Below are 25,000 nucleotides of genomic sequence, written 5' to 3'. Positions count from 1 at the left end.
TAATTGTCATATCGAAAATAGTAATATATCCAAAAATTACGAAAATTCAGTGAGTAGAACAACTGTTTTTGTATTTTTAGCAAAAAAGAAGGCTAAAATGTTGGGTTACCATAAATCTAAAATATTCGTTTATTCCCCTGTGTATGAACTTTTCCTCAGCTACTTCATAACATCTAAGAAAAAAATGCAATTTTCCCCAATTTTCAGTAAAAATTACTTTTAACTATTAATAACTTTCTACTCAATGAAAATTTAGAAAATAATAATTAAAAAAATGCAGTCTATGTTTCTTAAATTATGAAAAAAAAGGTCTCTTTTCTTTTGAAGGAGATAAGTCAGTTGGTCATACTTAATTCTATACAACAAACTAACTTATCTCCTTTGTTTTCCACAATTTCAAACTAGAAAATGATGGATTGATAATTTACGATAAATATATTTTATTTCTACTTGTGATTTTTTTTCTATTTTTTGTAATTTTTTAGAATTTTTACAAATTTCGACGTGACATGTTACTACATACTAGGGTTTTTAGATATCCACTTATAATGCAGAAGCACCAAAACAAATTTAAATAAGTAATGTCTTTTCCTCTGGTTTGGATTTGTTACTTATTGGTGGGAGGATGGTCAAGCTTTTTTCTTTTGTTTTTGCACATGATGTTTGTGTTCATGAGACAAGCTTTCATAGATTTGCATTTTTTCTTTCTCTTTTTCATATATTTCTACCTGGAAATGTTTTTAATGTATTTTTTTTTCAATACCACATCTGTCATATCATGAGCAAGTATGTGCGTGTTTGTATGTGCAGCTAAAAGTAAAAAGTCACAAAACAAAGAACCACAAAGTTGATACATTTTTGATCAGATGAATATTAAAAATTTAGAAAAAATTATTCATTCCCGGAGGGTAAATGGGGTCAGGTTTCATTGGGGGGGGGGGGGGGGGGTTGACAGACATTTTATTTACTAGTTTGGAAAACAATACCAGCTCATTCCTTGAGTATAACATAAATCTCACCTGTCTGTTTAAATGTATGTATTTTTGTATGTTTGCCTAAAACTTTTAACAGAGGCGACGGATTTTCACGAGATTGGTATCATTCTGAAGCTCGACCCTTCGTATGATAAATTTCGAAAAATTGGCTAAAAACATTAATTCCTTCACCCTCAACTGGGCACATTTCTACAAAGAGGGGTTGCATTTTTCTCTGATATTTTCAAAAGTCGTCCCCTCTTTTCGATTGATTAGCCTTAATTTAAACCTTTGCCACTTCTAGTTTGGCGATGGATGCGACAGCAAAGATGTCACTTTTTTTTTCACATTTTTTAACCCCTTCGCGGTACGGGTTTGAGCCTGCCTGCCTACCAGAACTTTTTTTCTTTTTGCTCTACACTCATCTCCAAACACCCAGGCTAGTCTATTACATAAAGGAGAGTATGTGAAACAACTAAAAAAAGATGAGAATAATAGTCCGCAATAAATAAAATTAATTTTGGTTTGTGATGGACAGTTTTTTTTAATTGACTTCCAAACCAACTCTGACCATGTCTTTATCGCATTTTTTTTTCAAATCCACTCTTGTCCTTCTGACCCTGCTATCTCAACTGTTCTACATCTACTGACACAAACACTCTCATCTAGTAATTTATAGAATAACACCTTGTCTCTTGTTCAAAAGTCTGCTCTTACTCTAATGTGCTTAACAAGACTCTGCCATGTCGAACATGTGGTACTTTGTCCGACAATGTTTAGGATGTGTCTTTTCTTGTCGCTCCTAGATTGCAAACACCATTCAACTATTAATTTGAAACATTAATGGTAATTTGAAAAATTCATTTTTTTTTTTTCCATTTTCACCCCAAACAAGGCACAGTGCCACTTTGATGTATGTTTGTATGCCTGCCTAAAACTTTCAACAGAGGCAACGGATTTTCACAAGATTGGTATCATTTTGAAGTTTGACCCTTCAATCGGGGACATAAGTTGCAGGGATAATATGAAGGGAGTTAAGCAGTAAGATGTCTGTTCACATTACACTTGAACTTCTGCATGTCAGTACAGTTGGGAAAGCAGGAACCCGGAAAGGAGTTCCAGAGTCTAGCAGTTTGGGGGAAGAAACTATTACAAGTAGAAGTACATTTAAGGATCTCTATTGTGTAGGGGTGGAATTTTGCTGCTAGTCGGGTTTGTTGGCAGTATTTACATTGAGGGGGCAGAGGAATGCAACATTTTTTCAATGGGACAGAGGTTGAAGCCTAGATGATAGTTCAGCACCTATCAGGTTGGCGACTCTCTTTCGAACTTTGTCCAGGAACGAGAGACAAGTAGCAGATGCACCAGCCCAAATATGCCAACAATACTCCATACATAGGCTAATGGTGGCCTTGTAGAGATACAGGATACTTTCAGGTGTAAGTAACTTTCTAGCTTGGTAAAGAGAGCCCACCTTCTGCGCAAACGACTCTGGCAATGCTCTCAATGTATCTGTTTCAACTCATCTTCCCTGTGAATATTAAGCTGAGGAGCTTGAAAGTACTTTCAGCTAATGTATCTTTAACCATAGCTATTGGTGGTTGAGAAGGTTTCTTGTAATTATTGAAGGAAACAAGTTTAGTCTTAGTAGCATTGAATGTGACCATCCATTTTTGTCCCCATTCCACTATAGATTGGAGGTCTTCCTCTAGTGTTTCTGCCATTTCCTTAGATATGTGTTCATTCATTTTCCCCTTATGCCTGTTATAGAGCATCATTTCATCAGTAAATATAGCCATCTCAGAGACAATTTTATCAGGGTCATTTATGAATATTAGGAAAAATAAAGGTCAAAGGATAGACCCCTGAGGTACACTCGCATTTATATCATATTGTTTAGATGTATGACTGGCAAGGACAACCTGGATTCTTCTCTTATTTATGGAGGTCATTTGAAAATCATGATCATATAGATAAGCCAAATGTTGACTCACCTTTCCCAATCAGATGCAGTTGTAAAATCTGTAATTTCAAAGACATCAGCATCCTAAAAAAAAAAATCAAGATGGAAAATATAGGATGAGTAATATATTTGAGGACATATGTTATTTAAGAATAAAAAAAAATAATTAGAAACAATAACTCTTGACAAAAGAATGATTTTTCTTTAAAGGGGACTATTGAAAAATTTTAAATGAGTAAGGTATTTGAGGACATAGGTTATTTAAGTAAACCTTGAATGAACATAAGTGAATGAGGAAGGATAACTATTATTAAAAATATGATTTTTTTTCTTGTAAGATGACTATTTAAGAATTTCTACATACTAAAAAACTTTCAGATTAGATTGTTTATTTTTTTTAATTTGAATCAGGAGGGGAATTAGACCATTTGCAGGTTCCAATTCTCGTGCTTCTTTTGCTGCCTGGTCAGCTGTGTGGTTTCCATGAACACTAATATGGCCGGCCACCCAGCAGAAGACCACTTCCTGGTTTCGATCCTATTTAATATTTTCGTTGTTAATGAGTTATTTATTTGACATTTATTTTTGCATTTCCGGTTTTGGGACATTATTTGTTTCATTTTGGAAAACTTCCACTCAGAACAGGGGGAGACGATTCAAGTTCGTTTTTCAAAAAAAGAAAAAAAAAATTTACAATAATGACTGTTCCAACTCTATAGCAATTTTAATGATTATTTCTATTCATTATGAAAAATTAATTTTATAAAAAGGCATTTTGTTTTTTTGTTTTTTTTTGTTTTTTAGTCCTTCAATTTTCATATGACATTTTCATTCATTTCAAAATTCTAATCTATATGAATAAAACAGTAAATGTATGTATGTAAATATTTAACTGATAAACTCTTAAACTATTGGTCACATAATACTGAAATTAAGGAATTGTAATTATACACCAAGGATTGTTTATAACGAGTAAAATCTTTGTTTGGATGTTTGAATATGTTGACATACAGAAGTATGTCAACAAATTGAAATGCAGAATGTTCATTTCAACTTGCTAACATATTTCTATTACTTTTGCGCATGCGCAAATACATTCATAGTGTAAAGTGATTTAATTTTAAATCTTATCTATCTGTTGATAGCTCAAATGGTAGGGAATGTGGCTGCAGCGACGATAAATGTTTTGATTCTGATTCTAGCTTATGGCACCCAAGTCATTTTTTTTTTTTTAAACTTTTGAAATCAGTACTATATATATATATGTATGTATATATATGTATAATATTCAAATTGGCTCTGTAATCATAAATATGAAATCTGCATGAATTCAAATATATTTAAGCATATTTTATAACCGGGCAAAACTGGGCGCACCCAAATAGTTATTTTACACACACACACAAAAATTTAATTCAATATAATTATTTTATTTTTTGTTAGTGTTTGTTTTGCTTTCACCAAACTAACATTTTTGGAGAAATTATTTGAAAAACTTAAAGAACTTATTGAATTGTCTCCTCCTGTCCTGAGTGGAAATCTTCAAAAATGAAAAAAAGAATGTCTTCAAAATCTGAAATGCACAAGTACCATTTTACTTTACAGTGTAGTTGATACTGACTTACTAACGTGTTTTTTTTTCATTGGTTCCAATTAAATCTAATGCCAACCAATGGCTGATGCTTCGACACTATAAATAGATGCTTTGTCAGAGAGTTGTGGTGTGGTCTCTGGCTTTCATAGAGTAATTTTAGATGATGACAGCTTCTTTGGGTAAAGCCAAGAACCAGATCAACATTTAATATAAATTTGTGTATAAAAATTGTTTTAGCAACAGAAGAAAATGAGCGGAATATATATACAGACATGCATATAAAAATGGAAATAAATGAAACATTAAGAAAATAGAAGGGTCGCCAGTTAACGTATTTAGTAAATAAAGATGAGTTAGCAGTCACAAGGCTTAGGGTTATGTGTAAGTCAATATGTTCATAGTGTTGACTTTCAAACCGATTTTGAAGATGTGAGGTGGCATGATGTGGCCCTCTCTTGAAACCACACCAAAGCCTATAATCGTGAGTCGTCCAATGTATTGAACTGTGCCCTCAAGCAGTGACTTGTCTGGATTTGCATTTTGAGGGTGCTGGCAATGGTCCTGTTCTCATAACTTGGGTCAGTAAAGAGCATGAATTGTACAGCAGCGCATCTCCGATCTCACTCATTGAACATTGTGTCACTTTCAGACCTGATAGAAGGCTCCTATCACTCTTGGTATTTGTACACAACTGGCCAACTAGTAGATGGTCTACAACAAAAATGAAAACCTGTTTTCATTAAATGGAAATGGAATCATGTAGTCTTTTCCAGGGCAGCAATTTTATCGTTTCACATTCATCTGACAATGACAAATAAATCTTTTTTTTTTCTGGTTTTCGTTTCAGAAACCCAGGTTTCATTTTGTGTGGTCGATTTTTGATTGTTGTAACTAGATTTGACTAGATTTTCTTACTAGATTTGATCAAGTCAATATATGGACAGACCTGAATTTTACAAGCACCCTTTCTTTTAGGGGTACTTGTAAGAAATGAGCATCCAGGAAATTTCAGCTCTTATTTCGGGTATTGACAAAGAATCCTGACTCGGTCCTGGAAGTGATTGAAGCAGTTTACAATCTGAAAGTCACTGAAATATTTTTTTTTATATATATTTGAGGAATTAAAAAAAAAATTTTTTTAACGTTTCTTTTTTTCTTTTTTGGTGCTTCTACAGTATTTGATCAGAAACAAAAAGCTTTATAGAGGCCGTGATCATACAGACTTAAGGTCAGAGATTAAAAAAATCTGTAGAAAGATCTTTAATTTATCTGAGGTGCTAGAATTATATTTTAGCCCCAACGGTGCTTGTGCAGTTTACGGACTGTGCTGTAATAATAACGTTTAGAAAGCCATTCTTAATATGGGGATGACAAGTTCGTTAACTATTCTGTACTTTTACCTAACAATTTAATAAAGAAAACATACTGCAAAAATTGAATTTAACTTAAAACTCCAATCTAAAAAAAAAAAAAAGTCGGTAAACTGCACAGTGCACAAGCACAACTAAGCCTTTGCGTGTCTGACTTTTTACATTGTGTGCGTGCGTGGCTATCAAATCGTAAACTGTATCTGGAATTTATTTCCAAGACTGACTTAAGATTCCCTGTCAATACTCGGAACTGACTACGTAAGGACTGAAACCCTCCGAGTTCCAATTCTTTACAAGTGTCGATTTTGTTTTGAATAATTTAGGACATCGAAAGTCGCACCTGAGTGAATAAATTATTCAACGTTTTAAATGTTGCTATAAAATAAAATAAATTTTTAAATTATTAACTAATAATTATTAAAATACAAAATTTTTTAATATTAATTTTAACTTGAAAACAAATCTAGAATTCAGCTCAAATTAAAATAACGGTGCTCGGGCAGAGAGTGAGCCGCGCCGCGCTATTTTTTAAATCGTATTTCCAAGTTTAAAGTTTTATATGTTTTTTTTTATTCAATTGTAAGGTTGAAGTATAGAATAAGTAGAAAACACCCTCCCCTCCCCATGTTAAGAATGGTTTTTTAAATAATAACGTTATTATTTACGTCCGGATCACTGATCCGGACGGATCACTCTCTGCACTCTGCACTAGTACCAAAATAACAATATTAATGAAAAATTATGATCAATGATTGCAAAAGGTCATAAAACAATGTTCCCTTATATATTTAAAGTTAAAAAAATATGTAAATAATTTTAAAATCTCAAATTTTAGAATAAAGAAAAAAAAATGTCTATAATAAATTAAATTCGATTTGTCTCTTGTTGACATATTTTTATGAATTCGTTATTTTTAGCGATGACGTTTTTAAAACCAATTCGCCATTTCCAAGCGAAACATTCTTTATTAATAAATTAAAGTTGGCACAAAATAAAGAATCTGTGCAAATTATCAATCTAGAATTCTCAGAAATGATGCAATTGCGACATATTTAACGAAATCGACGGATTAATTGTACTTACGTCGTCAGCAGCCATGATTTCACTTTTTCACGGAAGGGAATACAAGGGAAGTAACTCTATTTTACTAAACGTGTGACATCTGTTTCGCTGTTTTTTTTTTTTTGTTTTTGTTCCTTGCCTCCCCACGAGGGCAGAGTTAGAACGTGGCCTTCGTACGACGGCCACGATCAGACACATGGTGTGAGCATTTTGTAGTATAGACAACAAAACAAAAAAGTGACTGAAAGAAAAACCAAATAAATGTTACCAAAAGCAAGATATTAACAATGTAGATATTTTATCTCACCGGTTTTTGCTCCAAGCAAAAAATTAACATAACAATTACAACAAAGCATACCTCTAAAATTCGACACAAATTTTATTTGTTCTTTGTTGCAAAAAAGGAAATGCCTAATTTGCCTCTGAATAGAGCTGGTAACAGCCTTGAAAGGAAATAGTTCTTTTATCTTCATCAGGAACTGGTATTCTGGTACACTACTGTTTGAAGATTGGATTAATTACAGCCATTGAAAGGGGTTGGTATGATGCCTTCTGATGATAAGATTCGATACTCGACTTGAGTCGACATTACAGAAGTTCATAATTAATGTTCAGTTGAAGCAAGTCAATAAATGACAGGTTGATAATTCTGACCTAAATAAAGTCTCTGGGAGACATGGGAGACATATATATTGATAACTTAGCTTAATCATTTAGGCTTTAAAATAAAGTCTCAAGGAAACGAAAAGTTAGAGGCGTCCAAATGCCTCATATCCTGAGAGAGTTGAGTTCCATCCTTCTGCTTCGGCTGTTTTACTGAAACTGCCTATAAAAAGAAAAGGCATTCAAGGCCCACCAAGCTCATTGCTGGCAGTTAAAACATCGACCAATTTGATTGGTCTTAAACAAAGACAGTGGGTGGACAAATCAGCCAATGAGGGGATTGCTTATAATTGTAGAATTTCTCACAATACTCTTCTACCTTCCTGGATAAGCTTTTTTGGGGGCTAAAAACCGCAATAATTTTTTTGTCAACCTTAGTCGAAACTGAATTGACAATAGAAAAAATGGAATGAAAACAATAAATTTATAAATAAATGTAACCAAAGACAAGATACGTTACTCTTCTACCTACTGGATAAGTTTTTTGGTAAAAGCTTGAACTTGTTTTAAAATTTTGTTTTTACTTAAAACTGAAAATAGTGTAAATGTAGTCGATTTAGAACAGAAAGCAAAATGGTGGTCTCCTTCGAGTTATAGTCGAATCTCGAAATTGGCTCAAAAAAAAAAAAAACATCAGCAAATAGCAATGACTTGGGAACAAATACAAACATTTAAAGGAATAATTTTTATTTAATCAGAAAGGATTTATTTTTTATATGTGAGATATGTGCAAGTCATAGTCCTTCTTGAATGTTCAATATCTTCCCATGAGCATGAAATAAAAAAAGTTGAGGTCCATTAATAATGCAAAGAGATGTGTATTTTAATAAGACGAAAGTTCAGGAACATCATACAAGTCGAAAATGAATGTTGGCATAATTGTAAAAGTGTTGCTGGAAATCTTTAGTGACTGAAAAAATCCGTTTTTTGATTTTTGAGCGATTATCGGTGTGAATCACTAATTTACTGAAGCCAGAGTCACAAGTTTGTAAGGAGACCCGTGGTTGCATGTTGCTGATTTGTTGATAGTTTTCAGGGTCACCAGTTTGTAGGGTGAACTGAGGTTGCGTATGTTGCCATTTTACTGAAGTCGGAATCACCAGTTTGTACTATTTTATTAAATGACTGCAAAATAAAGATTTATTCTTTTTGCTTTCTTCCTTTACAAATCTGTTGTTTTTTTTTGTTTTTTTTGCAAGATTGTTTTTAACTCAAGCATTAATTGTTTTTTTTAAATCAAGAGATCCACGATTTTTTTTTTTTTTTTAACCAAACTCATAAGAAATTTTATGAAAACCAAAAGTAGTTTGCAGAGAGTGCCGAGATTGTATGTCGCTGATTTACTGAAGCCGAGGTCACCAGTTTGTAGTGGGGGGGGGGGGGGGCGTGTATCTGATTTACTGAAGTCGAGGTCACCAGTTTGTAAGGAGAAGGGGCATCAACCGATCTCTGAATTCATGATGGTGAAAGAAGAAACTCCTTTTTCTAACAAAAAAGAAACATCAACAAATAGCAACGACTCGGAAACAAAAAGAAACATTTAAAGAATAATTTTTATTTAACCAGAAATGGTTTATTTTTTATATGTGAAATATGTGCAAGTCACAGTCCTTCTTGAATGTTCGATATCATCCTCATGAGCATGAAATTAAAAAAATTGAGGTCCATTAATAATGCGGACAGATGTGTATTTTACTAAGGAACATCATTCAAATGGAAAAAGAATCTTTGCATAATTGTAAAGGTGTTGCTGGAAGTCTTTAGTGGCTGAAGAAATCCTCAGTGACTGAGGAAATTATTAATGTCAGCATATTTTATGAAGAAAACCCTGCAAATGAAAAATACCAGAAAGGCAAAAGTTTTTAAGCAAAAAAATATTCATCCATTGTTGTTTGCATGAGCTTCATTAGTGCAGGGATTGAGTAATTTATCCGTTTACAGTCTGAACATGACACTCTTACTAGTGTAGATTTTGAACGTGTGACGAAGTTCAAATGCATGATAATTTCGACCAGGGGCTACTCAGCTTGCAAAATGCTGTCTGGAAACCATGGAATCGTTGCTGAGACTTGGTTTGGTTTGAACACCCTTGGACGGATTTTGACATGAGCGACAATTATGAGCGGCGACGATGGTAACTTGCGAAAACACTGTCCAGACTGTTTTTGTTTTTGGCATGCTCGCTCTTTTATATTGAGTTTTTAGAATGTTCCAACCCATTTAGTGTCTACATATACGGATAGTTAAAAATATAATCCCATGGATTTATGTGTGACGAATTACAACTGCATCTCAACATGCTGACAGGACTTCATGGGCGACCGGTGACAGAATTAAATTGTTCTTGAAATTAATAACTTTCAGCCGAATACATTCTTTAGATCACGTAATGAGCGACTTGATTTAGCTGGTCACTACAGTGTGTTTCTATCAGTATTTTGTTTAATTTTCGATTTTTGAGCGATTAAAAGGACTCCCCAAGTACCTGTCTAATGTCGGCTATTTTTTCTTCTACTTATGTTTCAAATTTAATAAACGCTTTAAAATAAGTTAAGACACAAAGAATTATCCAGGTAGGTAGAAGAGTGACTTATCTTGACTTTAGTAACATAAATTTGTTTATTGATGACTTTTCGGTTTGTTGTCGATAGTAAAATATACCTGCAAATCCAGTTCCTAAAACCAGGATACTTTAGATTAAGACAAAAAATTTAATTGCCTTGATCTAGAAGGATTTCTCCTTCACTGATCAATGATAGAAAAGACGCAATGTAGTATCGGACACTTTGCAGTGATATTAAATTTTCTTGTCCCCACGCACTTCTATTCTGAATAAGTGAACTGTTTCTCTTTCATCAAATAGTCATAAATAATGTTTTTAGTTTAATTTGGACGTTTTCAAACCGGTGTAAACGGATGCATATTAAAAATAACCAAATTAAAAAAAACTATTTTTTATTCTGATTATTTGGTGGTTTTTTACTTTATAATTAATTTTCAATTAAAAAATTATTCCAGTAAATTTTAATTATAAAATTTTACATGAAAAGGATTTGGCTCTTTTTTTTCATTGTAACGAAATTCGAAAATTGTAATATTGATTGAAATATTGAATTTCAAGTGAAACTAATATCTATTGAATTGTCATGATGTAGTAATAAAAAGATCCAAAAATTACTAAAAACGATGAGGTAGAAAATTAAAAATTAAAGAAACGTGGATTTATAAGATCAAAAAATCCAACCTTGATCACCCTTCGGGACCCGTGGTGCAGTTGATAGAGACATTGAATCTCTACGGTTCCAGATGAGTATTGTCTGAAGATAGCGGTTTCAATCCTACCCAAAGCCGGACAGAGGCTTACTTGGCCAAAACGTGGTGAGACAACAATAACTCCGGATGGCAGTGATTGCTGAGAATGCAGTTAAGAGATTCGAAGTTCCTATCCATCACGGTTACCACCTGACGAAGGCCAGGGGAATAGTTGGCCGAAACGTCGTGAAACAACAACTAATAAAGATGAGAATAATAGTCCGCAATAAATAAATTAATATAAATAATACTCATCTCAATAATGAATTCAAATTAAGATAATATATATACCCTTTCTGTATGTTCTATTTTTTTTAATCTTGATAATTGGTACCTGAGGTTAATTGTTAACCTCTGCTTTGGGAAATAAAAGCAATTCAGCATTTTCTTTCAATAAAACTTAAGTAAATTAATATACTTTTGGGGTCAGGTTTGCATTTGCTCCTTTTTTATATTTTGCCTCCATTTTGTTTGTTGTCACTTTGTCTCTTTTCACGAGACTCTGCTTTATTTTTTTACTTTCATTTTTTAAATATTTGTTGTCGTGTTTGGGTACTGACAACTGAAAACTATGTCATTATTCCAAAAATATTTAAACTAATTTTGACATGACATTTAGGTAGATGACGTTGCTTATTGTTGAAATGGCCAAAAAGAACAGTTAGTAGTTATCATTGCGTTTTAATGAAAACTCAATTTTTCGGCTGTCAGATTTTAGAACAATAATGAAGAAGAACCAAAGATTTAATATGATTTTTTTCTTTGTTTTAATTATGACCATAGCCATGAATTTGAAATGTGCGAACAAGAAAATTCAGCATCGCCCATTTTATGCCTGGAACCTGACGCTCTGATAAAACTTAATGACACACTGTTAAAAATGATGAGAATTATAATTTATGCTTTACTATCACACACTTTCTAGATAGGTGGAGCAGGCCATTCAGTGTTATCCAGTCGCAAAATATGCCTAAATATTATATTTTTACAAGTGATAAACTTGCTCCTTCCAAAAGCTGGAAAGCAAAGCCTGAGAGTGTGGACCTCCTAAGACTACACAGAACCTTGTGCATCAGTCTGACAGCAAAGAAAAAATAAAAATGGCCTAGTTTCTGCTGGACTGATTATTGAGGTTAGAAGCTTGACTAACATTAACTATGAAGTTAACAGACTACAGCGAGAGTCATGTGTCTCAGTATATTTCTACAGTATGGAAGAGTTTATCCTTAGTATGTTGGTGAGTCCCCACAACAATAGTGTGTATATATATATATATATATATATATATATATATATATATATATATATATATATATATATATATATATATATATTTAGTTATAGTAAATAACTAGCAGTTCAGCCCGGCTTTGCTCGGGCCCTATGTACTGTTCATAATTTGCCCTAAGTGTGAATACACTTTATGTAAGACTTTTTTTTTTTTTACATGGAGTTCACCACTTATCAAGGCCCAATGGCCACTCGGGGATAAGGGTTATTGTGTGTACAGTAATCAATGGGATAGTGTAGCAATAGTATTGGAGAATTGATAAGGTGTTATTACTTAAGGGGGCGGTTCATCAGGAATTTGTTTACGTTGGACTTGAAGACATCCAGGTTGAAGTTGGGAGGGAAACAGGCAAGCGGAACAGAGTTCCACAGGTGTGCAGTTCTAAGAAAAAAGCTTTGTTCATGGAATCTACATTTTGATTTAGGCACAGATAAAGAGTGGGGAAAATTATTGACGGTGGTTTCAGCTAGTCGGGTGTTTTTTGAAAAAGATTGGCGAGGGGGGACCAGAGAATGGAGCTCAGACGAGCACTTGCCATGGAAATAACGATAGAACAAAGACAGGCTCGTAACGTCTCTTCTGTGGGAAAGAGGTTGCAGGGAAGAGAAAAGGACATCCCCCACTAAGCCACAAAGTCTATTTTGTACTCTGTCAAGGCAGGATAGACTGTTTTTAGCAGCTCTTGCCCAGATGTGGCAGCAGTACTCCATCTTTGGACATACTTGGCTCTTATATAGATAGAGAATTGCATCATTAGTGAGATATCATCTGGAGCGGTAGAAGGATCCCACCATTTTCCCAGCGACCTTGGCCACAGACTTGATGTATGTTTTCTATTTAAGATCAGGAATAAAGGTCAAACCCAGAAGCTTATCAAAACACGGGGCCTCCCCTAGACGAGAGCCATCCATTTCAGTTGATGCCAGATGGGAATCAGAGCGTTTATGATGTAGAGATAGGAGCTTGGTCTTAGATGCATTAAAGGTAACCAGCCACCTCTTTCCCCACTGTACCATGCGCTCAAGATCAGAGGAGAGAGAATCAGAGAGAACATCATCATTTACGGCCTTTGATGTGTTGTCATAGATGGTTGTGTCATCAGCATAGATATCAACGAATGATTTAAGTATATGTTTTGGGAGATCATTGATGTAGATCAGGAAGAGAGTTGGGCCCAGTATGGACCCCTGAGGGACTCCAGCATTAATACTGTGGGCCTCTGATTTCTGCCCATCAACCACTACTCTTATGAGCCTATCAGAGAGAAATGATTTAATGATCGAGAAAACATTTCCAGTTATACCGTAGCTGGAGATCTTGTGTAGTAGGCCTTTATGCCAAACCTTATTGAAGGCCTTTGATATGTTGAGAGCAATTACCCTAGAAAAGACTTCAAATGTTTAGACCAAAAATTGTCTGAGTAATTTCCTAGAGACTGAGGAGGTAAATTTTTTATAACTTGAATCCCAATTTTGACCTCTTAACATTTATTATTTTGGTCTCAAATCAAAATACAAGGTTTTACCCATGTCCAAGTTAACTACATCTAAAATTTCAAGTGAAATTTGGTAGAATCTGCAAAAGCCAACTCTTTCAACTTTGACATTTTGGCAGCCAAAATTTCGACCCAAAACTGATTGAAATGCTTGCCGCATGTCTGAATACCCGTGATGTATAAATTTTAAATGTTTAGACCCAAAATTGACTGAGTAGTTTGTTAGAGACTGCAAAGGTCAAATTTTTTTAACTTTGACCACTTGGTAGCTCACATTTTCGACCCAAACCGATTAAAAAGCTTGCCCTATCTTTGAATACTCTTTATGTAAAATTTTAAATGTTTAGACTAGAAACAGGCTGAGTAATTTGGTAGAGACCGCAGAGGTCAAATCTTTTAAAATTTTGACCACATTTTTAACCCCTTAACATTTATTTTTGTTGGGTTCAAATCAAATAAAAAAGTTTGATCCATATCCAAGTAACCTACATTTAAAATTTCAAATGTTTAGACCCAAAATTAACGGAAGAGTTTGGTAGAGTTTTCAAAGGTCAAATCGTTGAACTTTGACCCCTTGACAGCCAAATTTCTGGCCGAAAACTGATTAAGAAGATATTCCCAAATCTCAATACCCCTTATGACAAATTTCGAGTCTCTAGACTGAAAATTGACAGAGTTATTTGGTAGAGAAATGTACACACACACACACACACACACACACACACACACATTCTCACTTTTATATATAGATTAGGTCAGTCCCTTTAAGAAACTCGTTTCATATCATTGATCATTTTACAGCTGAAATAAAGTTGGTCACTTTAGCTCGCGTGCGAAGATCACAATATTATAATCATTAGATCACTTTGACAGACGTTAAAACCATTTAAAAATAAATGTTTAAATTTCAACGATATTTCTTGTGGTTGATGGTCGCCAAGTGGATTTGGTCCTTGCTAATGGAGTTAGAGATGGCTTCGTTGCAGGGTTTGAATCTCCTGACCGACGGTAATTGTGACACCTTGCACTCCTTGATTCTGAATGATATGTACTTTGTCCTTTGTTGTCATTTGTACTTTTCTGTTATTGTTGTTTGTTCTTTTCTGTTTCAGCTCTCATAGCTGAGCAACCTTTATGACCTTTGAAATAAACTGGTTTTCACCAATCCGGCTCTCTGTCTACATTTATTCATGGTGCTACAAACAGGATCCAATCTGATGCTGTGCGATACACAGTCTTGGATTATTTTTTTGTTAGATGCGGGCATTCCAAACGATGTCACCGAGGAATATGCCTCTATTTTCATTGGGAATTGGATAACAGAGAAGGCTATTCAGACCGTGACAGATGATCACCTGAGATCATTGAAAATCGACGTGCTGGGTGATAGACTTGCAATTCTGGCAAATGAGGTTTTTCAGTCATCAATACACAATTCTTCGGTACCTGTTCAAATCACTTCTGTCAAACCTTCTCCAGCATCTCTCAAACGCCAGTGCAAATATGACGCACCCACAGTTTCGAAAGTTCCTAGTGGACTGGAATGTATTCAAAAACATCATGGCATTACCGTGTCCCAATTTGCAAATCACCTGTATAGTGCCTGTGAGGGAGCAGTTCAGAACTGTTTAATAAACTCATTCCCAATTTTTTCGAAATGGATGGGCCTTCAATGCTACAATGTGTTGAGACCATCGTCACCAACAAGATCAATCCGGCTGTCCACTGAATGAGTTTCGGCAACCCTGCTCAGCATACGGGGGAAGGTGTTAAAGAATACATAGTGCGCCTCAGATCCCTTGCTGCTGATTGTGAGTTTGTCTGTCCGTCTTGCCAGGTTGACCTCTCTGCTATGAATGTGAGAGATCAATTTGTTTGAGGACTTGTGAATAAATCGTTGCAAAAAGACATATTGGCAAAGGCTGCTCAGCTCAGGACTTTGCAGGGCGTTATTCAGCATACAGAAGCCTTTGAAACCGCACTCCATGACCAATCACAGCTACAGGCCTCTTCTACAATTCAATCTATTCGATATGCACCTGAGAGACGCAATGCTCATCAATGGCAACACCCTAATCAGAACAACACCCTAATCAGGACCATCTTCAGAGTCCCAGGCAATCACCGCAGTGGCCAAAGTCATGTCATGGTTGTGGTAGTAATTCGCACAGTATTTTTGGCAAAACCAGGCAGATATTCGCACTGTCCTGCTTGGGGCAAACTTGTTCAAACTGTAACATGTTGAATCACTTATCGTCCGTTTGCAAAAAGTCAAGTCATTCAGCCTATGATGCCCGCAACGTGGTTAGCGATTCACTATCGGAAGGTAATGCACTTATTGCTCATGTACATTACAACAGTGACTCAGACATTTTTATGGCTTGTGACATCACCCAAGAAATTGAGGCAGAAGTGCAGCCTTCCATCATGAATTGTAAACCAGTGACATTGAGTATTTTTCCCAATAGGGGAGCGAACATTTGTTTGGGTGGTCCTCAGCACCATAAGCCTTATGGGTGTTGCAACCTCTCAATTGAATCCGTGCCGAAGACGAGTGAAAGCTGTTGGAGGTTCAATCCTTGTTTGTAAGGGTTGGATCCCAGTGAGGTTTGTTGTTGGGGGCCGATCAACCAAACAGGACTTGTATATCTGTGATAAAGTGGACAGGTTATACTTTAGTAAACAGGGTTGATGTGAACATTCTGTCCACTTGTTATCCTCATCCAATGCCTTTCATTGAACAAAGGCATGTCAACTCTATTCGCCCAGTTCAAATCCATCTTCCAGAGAAACCTTCATGTCTACCATTCCCAGCTATCCCTGAGAATGTGCCGAAATTAGAGCAATATCTGAAAGAACAGTTTGCTTCAAGTGTATTTAACAATGAAGCTCCATTCCCTTCAATATCTGGCCCAGCTGCTAAAATACATGTCAAGCCAAATGCTGTTCCCTATATACGACATTCTACCATTCCTGTACCACGTCACTGGAAGGCAGGAGTGAAGGAGAGTCTTGACAGGGATGTCGAACGTGGAATCATCATGCCTATTCCTATGGGGACACCAGTAACGTGGTGTAGTCCTATGGTTGTTGTTGCCAAGGCTGATGGGACTCCTCATAGAAATATTGATTTCCAGCGTCTAAATGAGCAATATCTTAGAGAAACCCACTACACTGCTTCTCCATTTCAGTTGGCATCTCAAGTACCGCCTCGTACGAAGAAGTCATTGATGCTATTGATGGTTTCCACTCGGTCGATCTGCAACTTGAATCGCGACCCTTCACACCCTTCATTACTCAGTGGGGCAGATACATGTATTGCCATATGCCACAAGGCTTTTTTGCAGCCGATGATGCATATACCAGGCGTTATGATGAAATCATTGAGGGAGTTCCATGCAAGGTTAAAATCGTATGACGATACCATTGAGGAACATTTCTTTTATGTTTGGGAGTACCTGTCATTGTGTGCTTCGAAAGGGATTGTTGTGAATGAAAAGACATTCCAATTTTGCAAAGATACAGTTGAGTTTTCTGGCCTAATGATCACTCCAACAGATGTGGCACCATCTAACAAAATTCTGTTCGCTGTCGAGAATTTTCCACAACTAACTGACCTCTCCAGTGCACGATCATGGTTCGGTTTAGTAAACCAAGTTGCCTGGGCATATGCTGTGAGCCCGGTGATGCACTTTTACTGGGACTCACATCTTTCCTCTCTTTTTACAGCCTCAAAGAAAGTCCTCGTTGATTTGGTAAAAGACGGTGTTCAATCATTTAACCTGAATATGAAGACGCATCCAACCTGATTGGAGTAGAGAGGAGGTTGGATATTTGCTACTTCAAAAATACTGCTATTGTTCTGCTGATAGGCATAATCTATATATAAAAGTGAAAATGTGTGTGTGTGTGTGTACATTTCCCTACCAAATAACTGTCAATTTTCAGTCTAGAGACTTGAGATTTGTCATTTATTTATTTGTCGAGATTTGTTATTTATTTATTTACTATCAAAGCTACTCAGCATTGCTCAGGACCATATAAACAATTAGAAAATTGAAGTTGATTTTCAACATATCTGTTATTCTTAGGATAGAGGAATTTTTTATGTCTATGTATCATTTGCTATTTTGAACAAAAGAATATTTTACCTACGCTAGGATGGGTATTATACATGTATGAAATAATTGCTACTAGGATAGATAATTTACAGCACATACATGAAATTATTTTACCTTCGCGAGGACAGGTACTGTACAACATATATTTTAAATAATTTTAGCTACCCTTTAATTTAAATACATATATGAAACACTTTAACATACTCTCGACAGATGTTGTAGAACATATATGAAATAATTTCTCTTCCTACCAAAGCAACCATAATTAAAAAATAAATGAAGTCATTTTTAGAAGAAGGATCATTAGGATTTCCGAATGAATACATAAATACATTGTCTTAGTTAATGATTAGGCAACCCTTGCTTCATAATAAATTTCAATATTACTGGGTTTCATTCCTTTCTTACGATCGGCAATATAATTGTAAGAAAAATTATGTAATTTTTGGAAGTTGTCTCAGTAGAATTTTCAAATTAATGCATTAATACATTGACATGGCCAGTGATTATACAACCCTTGCTTCATTATTAAATTCCACATTACAGTCTGGAGTGCAATTGGCTTTATGCTTTGTCTGCAGTGATTTCAATAAAAATTTTAAGTGGCTTCATGCTTTGTCTCGAGCGATTTCAAGAAATACATTTCAAGTGGCTTCATGCCTTGTCCAGAGCAATTTCCATAAAACATTTGAACTGGCTTCATGCCTTGTCTCGAACGATTATGAAAAAAAACTTTCTAGTGGCTTAATGACTTGTCTGGATCGATTTCCACAATAAATTTCTAGTGACTTTAAGCCCTATTTGGAGTGATTCCCATGAAAAATTTCAAGTGGCTTGATGCCTTGTCTGCAGCGATTCTAATAAAAACTTTCAAGTAGTTTCATGCCTTGTCTCAAGCGATTTCCACAAAACATTTCAATTGGCTTCATGCCTTGTCTAGAGCGATTTTCATGAAACATTTCAAGTGGCTTCATGCCTTGTCTCAAGCGATTTCCACAAAATGATTCAAGTGGCTTCATGCCTTATCTAGAGCGATTTCCACAAAACATTTCAAATGGCTTCATGTCTTTTCTAGAGCGATTTCCACAAAACATTTCAAGTAGCTTCATGCCTTGTCTTGAGCGATTTCCACAAAATATTTCAAGTGGCTTCATGCCTTGTCTGAATCGATTTCAAAAGAAAACTTTCAAGTGGATTCAGGCCTTGTCTGAAGCGATTTCAATAAAAATTTCAATTAGCTTCACGCCTTGTCTTAAGCGATTTCCATAAAACATTTCAAGTGGCTACATGTTTTTGTCTGGAGCTATTTCCATGTAAAATTTTGGGTGGTTTCATGCCTTTTCTTGAGCGATGTCTTGAAAGGTGGCTCCACACCTAGCCTAGAGCGATTTCCATAAAAACTTTTCAAGTTGCTTGATGCTTTGCTTGGAGTGATTTTCATAAAAATATCAAGTGGCTTCGAGCTATCTTATACAATCCCGGGCAGGGCAGGGTTTACTGTAGAATATATTTCCACCTATCTCATTCAATCCCGGGTTTTCTGCTAGCATATATTTTGACCTAGCTGATTCAATCCTGGGTGATGCCGGGTCTTGTGCAAGTATATGTTTACACTTATATCGCTCAATCCCAGGCGATGCAAAGCCTTCTGCTTGTATATATCTCCACCTATCTCATTCAATCCTGGGCAACGTCGGGTCTTCTGCTAGTATATATTTCAACCTACCTCATTCAGTCCCAGGCAACGTCAGGTCTTCTGCTAGTATATATATATCCATTTATCTCATTCAATCCTGGGAAGCACCGCTTATTCTGCTAGTATATATTTCCATCTATCTCATTTAAATCACAGGCAACGTCGGGCTCTTCTGTAAGTATATATTTCCACCTATCTGATACAATCCCGGGAAACGGCTGGTCTTCTGCTAGTATATATTTCCACCTATCTCATTAAATCCCAAGTCTTGTGCTAATATATATTTTCACCTGTCTCATTAAACTCCCGGGCGATGCCCAATTTTCTGCTAGTACATATTTCCATCTGTCTCATTCAATACTAGGCGACACCAGGTCTTCTGCTAGTACATATTTGCACCTGTCTCATTAAATCGTGGGCAACGCCAGGCCTCCTGATAGTACATATTTCTATCTGTCTCATTCAATCCCAGGCAACGCCAAACCTTCTACTAGTACATATTTCTACTTGTTACATTCAATCCCGGGTGATGCTGCACCTTCTGCTAGTTCATATTTCCACCTATCTCATTGAATCATGGGCGCTGCCAGGCCTTCTGTTAGTATATATTTCCACCTATCTCATTTAATCCTGGGCGACGCCAGGCCTTCTGCTAGTGTTGTATTGTTATCATAAAAGGAGACACCATTGTATGATCGTCTAATGTTCTATCTATTTGTGATATATTCACATCTAATTGTTCATATGCTTGTGTGTGTGTGTGTGTGTGTGTGTGTGTGTGTGTGTGTGTGTGTGTGTGTGTGTGTGTGGTACATGTATTTTGGACATACCTTCTTCATGCGTCGTTGATCTTGTCCACCTGGAAGTCATCTTTTTTTTGGAGGGGAGACTGGAAACCTGTTTTGGACGAATATTCATTCACTCCAACACAATGAATGGTTTTATATAGTTTTTATTCATCTTCCAGATGTCGATCGCAGAAGAATGGAAAGTGAATGTCTTTGCTTGCATAGGTTTTATTTTCACATACGTCAGCGTCCCCACCCCCAGTGAAGGGAAGGGGACGACCTGTTAAGCCGTCTGTTCTTCTCTACATCCAAACCGAAAATCACTGACTCCAGCTATTCGTATCACGTGACTCACATGCAGATCCGATCAGTTGACCCTCACTTCCGGTAAAATGTGTCTACAATATAATTTACCATATTTCTTTCTTATGTTTGACCTATTTCCTAACATTCCTTCCCCCATTTTTTATCAAAATGTATGGCGAAGACATACATTTTCTACTACCCATATTTACTAAGAAGGGGATACCTAAGCTCACCTCACTGGCAAAGAAAACTGTCATACCATTATCCAATAAATAATAACATCTAATAAATAAAATAACATCCACAAATAATACCATGTGGCGCGAATCCTTGCACCCTTGAAGGTCAACAACTCCCTATGACCCCATGGCCTCCATCTCGCATCTTAGGATCATGCAGAGATCACGATAATCTCTTGTCACAGCTATAACGCGTTTCCATAAGCACATGACTCCTACGAGATAAAAGATTTTCCTTATAACATTATGAGAGCATTTCCTATGTCTCCCACCAAATGACGAATCCGGAGAAAAATCCCACGAAAATCTAAACAAAAAAAATTCCAAAGCCATCTCGAAAACTTTAATAAATACCAAATGAACCATTGACTCTTCCAAAACTTAAGAACTAGTTGATCTCTTACTCATAACCCAGTAGTTTCTTTTTTTTTTTTCTATTTCTTACTTCGGTACACTGCTTAAATCTTCTTATTTCTTTCTCTTTTTCTCAATTTTATTATTATTATTATTATTATCTTTAATTAATTAACAACATGTTCTTATTTTTAAATTAATCATTATTTAAATAAACCCTACATGGCAAAGATCACTCCTTCTCCATTCTGCGAAAAAATACATGTCAAAGAACAAGAAAACCCTGCACAATACTGATTCTAGAAAACATCAATTACATAACAATAAAAAAAATTAAAAAAAAAAAGAAAATCCTTATAAGCATTCACAAAGTCTCATCTCACCAACAATAAAATTCCCAATAACAAAACACAGATTCGTGAAAACCCAAAATTGTCCACATCATCAAATTCTGAGGTCGGCTGCATCACCTTTACCATTTCACAGAATATCAAAAATAAAAAAAAATTAGTCGTTTACAAAAAATACATAGACATTTACAATTAAAATACATAGTCGTTTCCAAAAAAAAAAAAAAAAAAAAAAAAACGTCATCAAAACAAAAGTTCAACAACAAAATAACAGATCCATGGAAATTAAAATTGTCCACGTCACCCAACTCTGGGGTTTTCTGAAAAAAATCACTTTTTACTTATCTGAGTGATTATTATTATGGCCACTTCTGCCATTTATCCCATGTCAGGGCATTCCATTTTCTCCCTGACGGTGGACTGAAATACATTCCGCTCTGCCATATTGGAAATCCTTTTTTTTTTTAGGTCGGTAACCGCGACTGCCTTCAAGGCATGTAGCTCAGCGGAAAATATCGGGATTTCCACACATGGATTTTTACTCGAAATCAATGGAAATCCCAATCACCCAAAGACAATACTTGTGTTTTTTTTTCTTAATCTAAAAAAACATACATTTTAAAATTTCATTATACAGTTTACATCCAATGAACATTTTTCCATACCAGAAAAAAAATTCCTAAGAAAAAACACTGTACAAAGTGGAAAAAAAAAATTCACATTGCAGAAATTGTCCATTGTTTTACAAAAAAAGAACACTGAGTATTATTAGTTTACAATTGCGACAATTACACATGCTAAATTCCATAACAAACTTTTTTTGATTGACATGTCTTTTTTTGATTGACATGTCTTAAGCTGACAGGTCTTTTCAACCACACTAACTAAAATTCATGTGTTCTCTTCTATTTCTTTCTGTGTTTTCACATTGTCTGTGTTAAATTTTTTCTCCTATTTTCTGTGTTTTCAATTTCATATCCAAAATCAACAATTCATTATCTGTATGTCAATCGATATATTGTTTCCCCCTCCCCCTTATATCTTCTATTTATTTTTTTTTCTACATAGTAACGCTCTCTTTTTTCTTTTTTTACAAGTACCGTTCTTCCATTATTTCTCTTATTAATTTAGCATATAAATCTATCTATATATAATTTTAATGTGTCTATTTTTCTTCAGAACCATTCCTTTTTTTTTTCTGTTGTGTCTATTTTTCTCCACCGTGGTAACCTCCACGTTCGATTTTTTGTTTCCACACCCTTGTATGGGTGCACCAGAACACGAGCACCAAAATGGGGTTCGTTGTATTGTTATCACAAAAGGAGACACCATTGTATGGTGTCTAATGTTCTGTCTATTTGTGATATATTCATATCTAATTGCTTATATGCTTTTGTGTGTGTGTGTGGTACATGTATTTTGGACATACCTTCTTCATGTGTCGTTGATCTTGTCCACCTGGAAGTCATCTTGTTCTTGGAGGGGGAGACTGGAAACCTGTTTTGGATGAATATTCATTCACTCCAAGACGATGAATGGTTTTATATAGTTTTTATTCACCTTCCAGATGTTGATTGCAGAAGAATGGAAAGTGAATGTCTTTGTTTGCATAAGTCTTATTTTCACACATGTCAGCGTCCCCACCCCAGTGAAGGGAAGTGAGTGACCTGTTAAGCTGTCTGTTCTTCTCTACATCCAAAGCGAAAATCACTGACTCCAGCTAACCTGATCACGTGACTCACACGCAGGTCCGATCAGCTGACGCTCACTTCCGGTAAAACGTGTCTACAATATAATTTACCATATTTCTTTCTTATGTTCGACCTATTTCCTAACACTAGTAATTCAATCCCGGGCAACGATGGGCCTTCTTCTAGTATTTATTTCCACTCTTCTCATTCAATCCTGGGGGATGCTGGGCCTTCTATTAGTATATATTTCCACCCCCTCATTCAATCCCGGGCGAGGTCAGGCCTTCTGGTAATATATATTTCCACCTTTCTCATTCAAAGCGTGGTGATGCCGTGTCTTCTGCTAGTATATTTTTCCACCTCTCTCATTCGATCCCAGGTGACATCAGCCCTACTGCCAGTATATATTTCCACCTGTCTCATTCAATCTCGAGCAATGTTGGGCCTTCTGCCAGTATATATTTTCACCTGTCTAATCCAATCCTATACAATGTCGAGCCCTCTGCGAGTATGTATTTCCACTTTATCATTTTTAATAATTGTTGGATATGTTACTAATTTCTACATAGCAATTTAGTAGATACCATTGGTATATTGTGTTTATTATTCATTATGTATAACCTAAAGTGTTGTTGACAAAACTATTTTCATTAATAATTAATTTTCTATTTTTATTTTTTTCATAATTTTAACCCACATAATCGCCCCCTCCTTTCTCGAATAAAAAAATGGAGATAATATCTGGGAATATTGACTCATTTAAGCACTCGCCAATCCATGATATAATATCAAGTTGCCCCCCACTTAACACCATAATTTTAAGAAGAATGACGTCATCAATGGAAGACGTCAGATTATCACCCTGCCCCCCTTCTACTCGAAAATTCATCAATGGTCACCCATCTGATATTGACCAGTCTCAATATCGCCTAACTTTGGTAATTACATAAAGCATTTGGTGTTCCCAAGTAGTCACCCATCGGATATTGACAAAATACAATGTTGCTTAACTTTGGTGATCTACATAAAGCACTTGGTATTCAAAAATGGTCACCCATCTCATACTGACCAGATACTATGTTTCTTAACTTGATGATCTACATAAAGCATTTGGTATTAACAAATGGTCACCCATCTTACACTGACTAGGCACACTGTTGATTAACTGTGGTGATCTATTTGAAGCACTTTGTATTCACAAATGGTCACCCATCTCATACTGACCAAACACAGTATTGCTTAACGTTGGTGATCTATATAAAGCAGTTGATATTCACAAATGGTCACCCATCTCATACTGAGCAGGCTGAATGTTGCTTAAATTTAGTGATCTACACAAAGCATTTGGTACTCCCAATTAGTCACCCATCTGATACTTATCAAGCACAGTATTTCATAATTGTTGGATATGTTACTAATTTCGACATACCATATCTTTAGAGAAATAATATCATTTCTGGACGATGACTCATCAGATTTTCTAAATAATTACATAAAAAATTGTCATGGTTGTGATTATGAAACCCTTGCTTCAACATTTCAATATCTTTCCAGTTAAGCGACCCCCCCCCCAACCAATATAAACAGGGTTAGAATACCATAATGCTAAAAGAAAAATGGCTGATTAAGTTTCAGTGTCATGGCGTCATTTCTGGTAAAATGACTTGACAGTTCATTGTAAAATTTATCCTTTTATTTTGTAATTTATTTTGTATTATTTTCGTATTTGGT

At 35.5% G+C, this 25,000-nt stretch overlaps 1 protein-coding gene across 4 annotated transcripts in view; it reads right to left on the bottom strand.

Annotated features, from left to right (window-relative positions):
* LOC145268777 (rab3 GTPase-activating protein catalytic subunit-like) overlaps positions 1-25,000 on the bottom strand; it is a 139,021-nt gene that overhangs the window by 66,966 nt on the left and 47,055 nt on the right. For 2 of the 4 annotated variants that reach the window (XM_080124388.1, XM_080124387.1), the window contains exon 2: positions 2,969-3,021. Coding sequence is in view for 2 of the 4 variants with exons in the window: in XM_080124386.1 (XP_079980512.1) it covers positions 2,969-3,021; positions 6,985-6,999 (68 nt within the window). In the remaining 2 variants the exon portion in view is untranslated. Of the gene's footprint in view, positions 1-2,968; positions 3,022-6,984; positions 7,090-25,000 lie in introns of those variants that run through there. The other 2 variants (XM_080124386.1, XM_080124385.1) reach the window with 2 other exon arrangements.

The sequence above is a fragment of the Euprymna scolopes genome, chromosome 44 (assembly GCF_053919585.1).
Source record: "Euprymna scolopes isolate OS-2025 chromosome 44, ASM5391958v1, whole genome shotgun sequence".
Lineage (NCBI taxonomy): Eukaryota > Metazoa > Mollusca > Cephalopoda > Sepiida > Sepiolidae > Euprymna > Euprymna scolopes.
This window is presented reverse-complemented; position numbering and strand designations above follow the sequence as displayed.